The sequence below is a fragment of the Phalaenopsis equestris genome, unplaced genomic scaffold, assembly GCF_001263595.1.
Source record: "Phalaenopsis equestris unplaced genomic scaffold, ASM126359v1 Scaffold000136, whole genome shotgun sequence".
NCBI classification, from domain to species: Eukaryota; Viridiplantae; Streptophyta; class Magnoliopsida; order Asparagales; family Orchidaceae; genus Phalaenopsis; species Phalaenopsis equestris.
The window spans coordinates 668,872-680,253 of NW_018164578.1; the positions used below are offsets into that span (position 1 = coordinate 668,872).

At 36.9% G+C, this 11,382-nt stretch overlaps 1 protein-coding gene across 1 annotated transcript; it reads right to left on the minus strand.

The window, feature by feature from the left end:
* Positions 1-2,500: 2,500 nt before the first annotated feature.
* Positions 2,501-4,622, minus strand: LOC110021622 (F-box protein At1g47056). The gene is made up of 2 exons (XM_020720183.1): positions 4,161-4,622; positions 2,501-4,079 (listed from the first exon to the last, which is right to left on the minus strand). The coding sequence occupies exons 1-2, from the start codon at positions 4,417-4,419 to the stop codon at positions 2,869-2,871; spliced, it is 1,470 nt and encodes a 489-aa protein (XP_020575842.1). The 5' UTR covers positions 4,420-4,622; the 3' UTR covers positions 2,501-2,868.
* Positions 4,623-11,382: the final 6,760 nt, after the last annotated feature.

An 11,382-nucleotide genomic window follows, 5' to 3' on the forward strand; every position in this document is an offset into this window, starting at 1 on the left:
GAACCAGTTTGCCGAAATTGCACAAATCAATGACAGGAATGCACATTGGAGTGTTTCTACCAATTTCTGTTGTTTTCTATCCTCATAGCCAAGCTAATCAAACTTGTAGTGTTAAGAAGGCAGGAGTTGAACCACAATGACTATAGATGGTCGTAGACCACCAAAGAAACATGCAATTATGTGTTCTTCGAGTTTGGAAAAGTTACATTTCAGCTCTAGTTGTTTGAATTCAACAACATATTCTTCCACAGAAAAATTTTTGTTGATGAAGGCGGTGAGGTAGAATGAACTCTTGTTGACAGTATTTTGGAAAGAATTTATGTTATAACTATTTTGACATCTTGTTCAAAATGATAATCTTGGATGACCCTCCGGTTATCGTGATCTATTTACGTTTTCCCACCAAAGAGATACATTTTTCTTCAATTTAAGAGCTACAAGCTTCACAATTTGTTCTTTTAGAACTTCTTTAGACTCAAGAATCCTTTCTACCGTATGTAACCAATTAACAAATTCATTTGAATCTAGTCGGCCTTCAAAATATAGAATGTTGATCTAAATTCAAAAATCAACAACCATGTGGTGTCTGTCCCTCCACTCAGGCAGGGGCCATGCCTTATCACTAGAAGATTCTTCGTGAAAAAGACTTTCACCTTCTTCCTCCACCGCATCCACGTCGAGTTCACAATCCTATTCTCGATGTTTCTTTGCTCCAAGATTGCAAGCCGCTTCTATGGTGCCTGATTTCATGTTGTAAATCTTCCATAACTAGTTCTTAATTGATCTTGCAACACTTCTTTGTGGCGGCATGTTTGAGAGCAGAATGAATCGCAAACGAATACAAGGACATAAATTTGTTCTCAATTATAAGAAATGGGATCAAGAAGAGAATCAACAATCTTCTACTGCTCACCCAAAGGGACCTAACGACGGGATAACAGGGGCTCTTGGTTCCAGCGCGAGCAACCCAAGAAAAAAGAACTGCTCTAAATGGTACAAAAGCTAAGAGCCACAATACGGAGACAGGAAACAACCTCAAAAAGGGTGAAAGAACATAACAAGGATTCTAACTATAAATGCAATAGAGAATAGAAAAATGTGATGGATGGAAAATTGGAAACAATAACAGAAGAAAGAATTTAATTGTGCAAGATATATTTCAGGAATTCTAAGACAACATAATACATTGGCCAAAGCACCACTAGAGAGCCACTTCAGAATACAACAACAAGGGAATTGGTAGAAGTACCAGACCGCCTTTAAGAAATAAGAAATTCTCTCTAGAAATTGACCTCCCAAGTTAGCCTAAAAGTCTTTTAAATTTATGCTAAGACCCTTCCTAATTTCAAGTTTGTCATCTAAAAAAAAAATAGAACTCAGAAAAACACATCACATGAAAAGACTAAAAAAAACAGCCACAAGATCATTAGGACATCAAGCTCTTCGATCTCTGGTGTCAATGATGAAATGCCTCTAATATGGTGCCAATACTAATACATAAAATCAGGCTTTCAATTGGGAAAATTACGAGAAATGGTGCAACAATCTGCACTGAAATCATGGACCATTAGGCCATGTCATTATTACAGTTGATTCATGGCTCATGTGTAGTTGTCCTAAAAACATCAGCACCTCCATCTCAACACCTACCGACAACAACTGAAAGTCTTCCTCAACATTCAATTGCTCTCGGCTTGCCTCCATGGCATTGAATTGGCTGATCTAATGATCAATTAGAGTACCATCACTAATTTTTACAATCTTTCATTAAAAAGTGTCATTCAACATGCAGATCTGCTTGTTTACAAACTAATATCCTACAAAAACTGCTCCCAATTTTGATTGCAATAATTAACCAAACTACAGAACAACAATTCCATTACAAAAAGTTAAAAAATGAGGAATGGGGCGTGGCGGGGATGAACAAGTGATCATTCGCACCTTCAACTCCGACTTCAGTGGCCATTTTTTTCCTGCTATCCTGGGATTCACCATATCCAGTTAATTGATATCGCCTACTTGTTAATTGAGTAAATCAAGATAGCCGATACATAATACCAGTTTAAACTGGATGTTATCGATTTAAAAAACATATAATAATAATAATAATAATAATGACAGATGAAAAAAAAACAGATGTGAACGTGACCAACTTAAAAAATTAGGAAGGAAAAAAACGCTGTTGGCAGAATATATGTACGTCACCCAAAAACAAAAGAACTGTGCAGCTCCTGAAATGGAATATGGCAATTATCTTTGAAAAATTCAGGCTAATACTAAGCAATCAAGCAAGTTTGTCCCTAACAAGTGAATGAAACTAGAAAAAATAATTAATTAAAATAAATAAATCTCAATTAATCAGGTAAGAACTTCACCCTAACAAATAAATTAAGTCTACTTAAATGAATAACAAGAATATATTAGTTCTGAGCTAGTCCCAACAAATAGATTTGTTTAGAAACATAGTTTCCAGAGATAAAAACAAAACAATAGACTCCAGTAAAACTAACATAACTTTAAGCACATTCCCAATTCCGATTTCCTATAAAATACTGTTACATTAAAATCATATCATGAAATAAATTTCAATGACCCATCACTACATTGACAGCAACCAATTGGCTAGTTTCTAGCATTTCCAAGACATAAGTTCAGAAGTCTGATTACTTCGACATTGAAAGTGGTAAAAATGAAGAGGTTGAGGAGTAGGAATAAGACGAGTTTTATAATAGTAAAAACAGGTAGCACTCACACAGTTATTTAATCAATAAACCCTTTTTCAGAAGGACAAATTAATACTTTCATAACTAGGTGAGAAAAGAATGAATGAGGGTTGCCGTTTATAGGAAGCTTTGGACCAATTCTAAATCAATCGCCAATTTGGATTTTCCTGCGTGAAGCCATAGCCATGGCAATCTCAGAGATCTTCTCATTCTCCACGCTTACACAGCTCAGTATGGAGGAATTAAGAATAAATATTTCAATGCCATGGACACTAATACCAGGACACCTGCTCAGATCGGCGATCTCCAACCTCAGCCTGCCGCACTCGATCAGCCAAACCACTAAGGAGTCCGTGAGGCAGCTGCAGCCTCGCAGCTTAATATCCACAAGGCTGGCACAAGAGCTCAACATCGCTACTAACTCCTTGTCCCCCAATGTTTCATTATAAGATAAGTCTAGCCTTCGAAGTCGCGGGAGACTCTGTCCAAGAAAACTCAACAGGCCTGGCTCTCTCTCTAACACGTCACAATTTACCAGAGCCAGCTCCTCTATTGCCTTGCCAGATTCTGCCCTTCCAACTGCACGGAGCCCATCTCCTGTCACAAGGCAACAACTTTGGAGCCGGAGAGTCGTGAGACAAGGGGAATTGGATTTCCCCACAGAGGCGATTGCGGATAGGTGGTCGTTGTGGAGGTCGAGGGGAAGACGGAGATCGATGGTATTGAGGCTTGCAGCACGCCGGCTGATGAAGTAGTGAAGGGCGTCGCTGCTGCCCCCGTCGTAGATAAGTAATGAGGTGAGATCGTGGCAGTGGTCTGCGGCGCGGAGGAGGACACGGTCCGCAATGGCGCGGCAGCCGCGGAGCTCTAGCACGAGAAGGCTTGCGAGGCATAAAGTGAAATAGGGGGAAGAGGTCCCGTCGCCGGTACCCTCACATGCTCGTAGTCGGAGCCGACGCAGGTTTCCACAACGCTGCCAAATCCACGACATCCCCAAGTCGCCTGCACGGACTCCAGAAATAGAAAGCCTCTCAAGTGGAAGCGTAACAATTGATGAATTCTTATAGTCTTCCGCAAGATCGACACTATCTTCGCCCTCTACATCGCACGCTCCAAGGACAGTAGGGGATTTGGGGAAGAAGACGAACGAAAGGGATTTAATGGAGGGGAAGCTGGAGAGCCAGCTAAAAGAGAGCGGAAAAATAATGGAGAGACGGAGATTGGTGAGATTCTTTAGTGATGCTGAAGAAGAAAGCAGTGCAGAGGAGGAGACCGGGGAGGTTAAAGAGACGAATCGGAGCTGAATAAGGCGAGACGCACAAGGAGCGGCGGCTACCGAGAGAAGAAGGGCATCAGACGACGAGAAAGAAATCATCGCCGGCAACGTCGATTGCGGCAGGCGCCGCGGGGGAGGCCCCGGATCGGAAGTTAAAAATCCACCGTGGTCGTCGAAAGGGTTGGATAGGATAGTAAGAGAGGAGAGATTGGGGTAGTGGGAGAGGATCTTTGAAAGCGAGGGTGAAGGAAGGGAAAGATGTTGAAGGGAAAGATGTGGGATGGAAAGCGAGAGGTTGGTGGTGCAAGCACGAATAGCGGAAAGCCAGCGCTTACAGACGAGAAAGACAGCGGCGAAGGAGGAGGGAGGAAGGCGTTGGATGATTTCATAAAGGAGCTCATCACATAGAAGGCCGTCCATTTCTACTTCCTTCTCTGAGAGGCGGGATAGAAAAAGAAACAAAGATAAGAGAGAAGGGACAGGCGGTGGCAGTGCGTCGTGAGGTCATCGTTGTTGAACTCAAATTTGTGCTGATGAAACCAAATCAAATCAGATGGTGCGCTGCGGTTCTTAGGATCCTTTTTTGTTTTCTTTTTGGACTCTAAAAAGTGGGTTTTCTGGCGTCGTCTACACCACCGTGAGAAAGCTACTTAGGCCTAATGCTTCGCATTTAAGGTTTTGTTTGGAGCAGCTGATGCTTCTCAATTTTTCAGTTAAAATCCATTTCAAAATATAATAAAAATTCAAATACACAATTCATTTAGTAGTAAGTATCAAAAGTGCTAAAAAAAAAGATAAATATTAATAAAATTACAAATAAACTAATGATGATATTGTTTTTTAACATGAAGACGATGGATGTCACCTCCTAAACTATCTTCCAATAATGTTATTATTTCGCGATCACTTTCAGTTGTGGAATCGACCTAACCGTCAGCCCAGCGAAAGAAGTCACACTGTTCTGCGAGTCTTCCAGGAGTATCTATAAAAGTGTCCACCGTAGTTGTGGGTCTGCTGTGGCTTCCGAAAGGAAGTCTCTGGTTCGCGGTAGCATAGCATTCTACGGGATATCTTTGAATTTCTGGAGCTCATCTTTCTTAAAAGCATTGAAATAGCATTCATTAGTCGATTATTTTAAGCTGACAAATATCTGAAAAAAAATGAAAATAATAAGAAAACATATCAGAATAAATGCAAGAGAAAACATCATTTTTTACGCTCATGCCACCTTCCCTATACTTCAATGTATGCAATTCAAAGTTACTAATGCATAAAAAAACCTAATTAAGGAAACATAAGGGCATGGTATTGCAAGAAAAAAACATCAAGAATGAGTTGAATTGCAACAATCAATGATTGTGGTTTAAGATATACTTTTCACATGTATATCACTTTCATCTTCTAACATAAAGAAGAAAAATTGTTACTGAAATTATAAAAGTTTGCTTTACTTGAAAGACAAGGGATGTTTCTCTTGAAGCTGCAATTTTTCCCATCCTGCAATTTTTCTATCCTACTGAAAAACTCAAGCTATCACAAATTTCATAACACAACAACAAGCATGAAGTTTCATTACAGAAATATGATTGGGTTAAGTATGCAATATGAGATTGTCTAGAATTATGATGGGGGTACATTTGCTTCAAACTGGTCTTAGGATAACTTGGTAAAACTTCAAAACTATTGAAGGAACATTCTCAGGATAACTTATTGGGGCTATTATAATTATTGTACTTTATGTGGATATTACAATTATTGAATACCTTAATCCAAAAAATTATGTCAGTGATGAGAATCCAAATATAAATCATAAATTCCTTTGCACTGGATAAACTTTATGCATGAAGCGATGTAGAACTAAGGGCCCGTTTGGGGCAGCTTATAAGTGCGGCGGCGTTTTTGAAAACGCCGCTACACCGTTTGTTTTGCACGTTTACACAACTTATAAAATAAGCCTGTTTTCAATTAGAAGAAAAGCTGATCGCGGTTCGATGCCCGCGATCAGCGTTTCGAACGCTGGATTGAGGGATATTTTACGCCTACGCCCTCTAAAGCTGAAAATACTACAAACAAGCAACTACGCCTGAATTTGGACGCCTGAAATCTACCATGCATTACAGATGAAGAAGAAGATACATTGGCCCAATCATGGCTTTTATTTTTGGATGCATACGCATACTAAATCCTTCTGATTTCTCCTATTAATATTTAGCAGAGCTGTGCCGATCCATCAAATGGCCAAGATTGCCAGAATTCTCAAATAATTAAATCTTTTGATGTTATTTCGCATTAACTAGGATGGATCATCTGCATCTTGTCCTAAAACGACATGTAGAGCAACAACCTCAGCTATTGCATCTTTTCCTAAAAGTCTATTTTCCATTAAAACTCACAAGTTTATAACATTTTAAATACAAACTATATGAAAAAAAAAATAATAGAAAATTTGATAGTTCATGAGAGGCAACAAGCAAAAAAATTTTGTGCAAAAAAAACCAAATCACTTGTAGATCTCACAAAAAGAAATTTCATTTTCAGGAAAAAATAATAAAGAATATGCAATGAATCACAAATAAAGCAAACAAAAAAAAAGAAAAATGAAAAGAAGCAATACTTTGTATTTACATATCTCCACCAAAACTTAAATTTTTACACACATGCCACCTTGCATATGAACAAAAAGGTCTGTAATTTAAAATTGATTTGGGCGTTATAAATGTTAAAAAGTAGAATTTTCATGTTAGATATCTAAATACATAAGAATTAGGTAATATGTTTGTAAATGCTCATGTTTCATTTTTAATGCAACATAAACAACCAAATGAAACAAGATAAGAACAGCAGCACTCCACACCCCAAAACTGTTCTTCAACATCCCCACAATTATTTACACAATCCCTAAACAAGTTGACAATAGAAATTACACCCACACAAAGCAAAGAAGCAGACGAAAAAAGAGAGAAAAGATTCAGCTCACATATACGAGAAGATTGAGCAGCAAGAACAGAAAGGTAAGTTCATGGCCTGCTCTTGAACGGAATGGATCTGATGACAACCTGATGGTAGATCTCATACTTGAAAATGAAAATTGTCCATCTCAAACTACTTCTACTATCACACTTGATGAAGAATTAAAATATAAAAATAAAAATGATTAACGCATCGCAAAGCAAACTTTATTGAAGAAGTTTTCTTTTTTGTTCGTCCTCAGAATTCCTATTTATCAAACTGATAAAAACATAAATAGAATAAACAACATCGCCAAGGAAGAAGCCATAAAACAATAAGAAATGCTGCACACCACTCCTTAAAAGCCAGTTGAAATGAGTGGTTTCCCCCAAGGTTGAGAAAAATAAGACAAATTTCTATAGTCATTAAAAAACGGCTTTGAGAAATGCAGTCGAAAGAATATTAGATACAAATGTTGGTATGGCCTCAATAAACAAATGTCTGCAGAAATCAAAACTATGAATATTAGATACAATTTCATCACAAATAAAAGCAAAATAAAAAATTCAAACAAAATTATCTTGCTTTTCCTTGTTCAGCTATTCCAAAACGGTATGGAGCATATATGACAAAGAGTAGAAAGAACCCAGCTAGCAATGACAATTGCAACTGGGACTCTTACTGTGAAGCTCATTTTCTTATACAACAGCTTGAGCTAATGATTTCCACCTTATCATTCATGGAGCAAAATATAACCACAATAATTTAAGAAAAATAAAAGGAAGGACTAAATTACTACATTTCCTAGAGTAAATATGCCCCATTCATTACTATGACTAAACATAAACAACAAAAGAATTTCTCATCATTCATGTGACATAAAGAGTTGCTTTCTCACAAATAATCAATCTGAAAGCAAATAGGCTAACATTCTGTCAGAATTTAGCAAAATTTTTCAAATGCAATGGCAAGAAAGTTCATGTTTTACTAGTTGCAATGTTTCGCTCGCAATCTTTCACAACTATGATTTCCCATGTTTACTAAAGATGTGTTTGGAGACGGTATTAGTGGAAACCTCATTGTCCTGCTCCATGTACTATGTCGTCAGTAATCAGGTCCCTCAACTTTGTCATCTCACTTAGACCTTTCCCGCCTAAAGTACAAGTGGTCAAATTCTCATTGTTCCGTTCTGGCAAAGACTGTCCTACACGGCACTCAAAAGCTTCAACAGGTACATGTTCTTGATCTTCGTTCGCCAAATGGAAGTCGATGTAGGAACGTTAATGATTCTTCGAATATAATTGTAGAGAGTCATCATAGCAAACACAATCTACACTTACTAGGGAACTTGTAAGGAGGCATATCACACAATATCACCACTTCTTTTTCCACACATCGAATGTTCTTTCAATCACAACACGCAATAATGAATGTTGTTTATCAAACATTTCTTTTCTGCCTTGTGTAACGTTGCTTGTACATTCAAAGTCTTGTATGTGATACCTTGTGTCAATGAATGGCTTTACGTACGGTTGTTAAAATGGACATCTAGCATCGAACAAGTAATATTTGTCTGATAAAAAGTGTAAGTAAAATAAAGCTTAAAGTTAAGTATTATAATAGCTCATACTCGAGCTAAACTGCAAGTGGATGTGGAAAACTATTACTAGTGTTCCTCGTCACAGATTTGAAAACTTAACTGTCATGTGTGCTGCCCTCCCAACTAGCTGTAATGAAAGTGAAGCACATGTTAAAGTCGCAAACGATCATAATATTCTTGGTCAGACTACCACAACGATAAACAAATGCAACCTTATCATTGTCAGGGACTCGTGCATCAACATTTGTTCCATCAATTGCGCTGATACAGTCCTAGTAACACGAAAGTTAGGTAATAAATAACATTGCATCTTCAACAAAAAAACTATATTACTCTTAAGGCATTTCCTTGTAGAAGGGCCTATATTGCACATCATGTGATATCTCAGCAGGTGCCCGTTTGAACTTTGGATCCAAGGGTTTGATGACATGTGAGGAAAGACTCACAAGTGTGCTCAATCCAATTGAGAAGTAACTTCTAATTGTTTTCGATGAGTGTTGAAATCGCTTCATAGCCCCTCGTATTGACTCATTTTGGGATTATACGTACAGTGTTATTGCGAGCACTTCATGTGGAGTAGTCCTAGTAGATCTTTGAAGTTTGTGAGCTCCTATGAGCTCTTGCATTAGATCGATGAGTACTTCCTACTGCATCCAAAATATATTGATAAATCGTGTTGGGTGCCCCGCAAGCAACTCCCCAACCCATTCATAGTCAATGTAAGTAAATTTCATGCATGGCGACCCACCAATGTACAAACTCTAGTACTCAGATCCCGAAACTGCTTATATGCAAAAGCATAACAATAATTTTGATTATATTTTTCACTTATATTTCCTTATTTCGCAACAAAACCAAAAACTTGATCCTGAAGAAAAATAGGAATTTAACTTTTAGTTTATATACATTGGGATACTACGCAAGTATACATATCGTTATCAAGTAATATAGGACTTTTTGATTAAGACCTGAATATTGAACCCACAGGAAAGATATGCAATATGCACTTTTTGGAAAACTTACTATTTTTAAAAAGACAATTATTTAAACTAAAGACGTTTTCGCAGTAAAGAAGTTTAAATATTTTTGGTAATTTTAATATTTTGACAAAAATAGAACAAACTTAAAAAGATAACTTGAGTTTTTATAGAAGAAAAGCTCTAAATATGAAAATATATTTCTTCTTATCATGAATCAGTAATAAGTATAAGAATTCTATTGTGGAAGTATGCATATTGTGTTGTGCAAATAGGAGCAATAATATATTTTACCCTTACTAGAGATGTTGTAAAGAACATTAGCTAATTTAAAGTTTGAATAGTTGTGAAGACCGGCTAGGCAGAGAAGATACTAGCTCTCACTCTAGAGTTCCCTCGATTCCCTCCACTTAGGGGCTAACATCTCGTATCAGAACTAAAATAATAAACCAAGTTGGGGGCTTTAACCTGTTACTTTAAAGTCCTCTAACTCTACATCCTTCAATGAATATTTCCCTATTTATTTGCACTCAATCATATGAATTACATTCTCATTCATACAACCTCATGTGATTCTTTTCAATTGTTGACTTAGACAATACCAGCCCGATTCTTACATGTTCTCACAACAAATTTTAACATCTAGATTGGCCAAATCAAGAAGTAAATGAAGTACATGGATTTAAATCATCACAACTTCTTCCAACATTAAAGATCAATAGTCTCCACAACTTCCATCCAACACTTTATTACTTATCATTTTAAGAAGAAAAATAAAGAAAACTACTTAAAATCCATGGATAAAACAAAACCACACTTTAGTTTAAAAGTAGAAATCATTGTCAAACCAACAACAAGTCTCAATTAAAATCAAAAGTAGTCTAAAACAAAAGATAAAAACTTATCTCAAATCCTCCACCAAACTCGTAAAGTTCCTTCGAATTTCTTCTCTTTTACAACACTTTCAATATAAAACTAAAATAAAAAGGATAAATATGTGGTGCCTGAAAATCTCTCCAACTCACTCCCCAATTTTTGAACTTTCAAAACTTTCCCAGTACTTTGAGGACCCCCTTTTCAAAGTCTCAATCTTGTTTCTTTTATAATTTTGCAAAAGGTGTATTGGTATCTCTTCAAAATGTGTCTTGATTCAATGTATTTCCCTAAGAGATGCATCCATTCGCAATAATTTTCGTCCATGGGTGTTGTTAACCCCTCTTTTCCCCACAGGGGTGTATTTCTCTAAGAGATGCATCCTTTCGCAATAATTTTCGTCCATGGCGGTTGTAACCACCTATTAAGCCAACAGGTGCCTCAAAAACCTCTTAAAAATTCACAAAAACCAAATTCTCTCATCCAATAACTGTCACTGGCGCTTAAGCGTGGGGTCTCTGGCGCTTAGGTGCGGCCTTCTCTGTTTAACCTGCGCTTAATCGCAGAGGCGCTTAATCGCAGGATCTGACGTTTAGGCGCCAAAACACTTTTGCACATTTTTCACCTATTTGCTACAAATTTGATCATTTTTCACTCCTTTAAGCATTTTTCACCTTTTTACCTGTACCTGAAAGAAAAACATTTAAAGTACAATTTCATTCAAAAACATTTGTTAAATGTAAAAGAAATAAAACATAGTTTAGGGATATCAAAATCCCCCAAACTTAAAATGTTACTTGTCTTCAAGTGAAACTTCAATCTTTAAAAACTAAAAATGTATGATATGTATATGAGCTTCTTTAGGAGTTACTAAAATTTAGATTTAGAAATATAGTAGTTCAATTTAGAAAAAATATTCAGTAAATGAAACCAACTTAAAGTTTAGAAATTTTTAATGTTAAGAAAGATGAAAATATGAGTTCC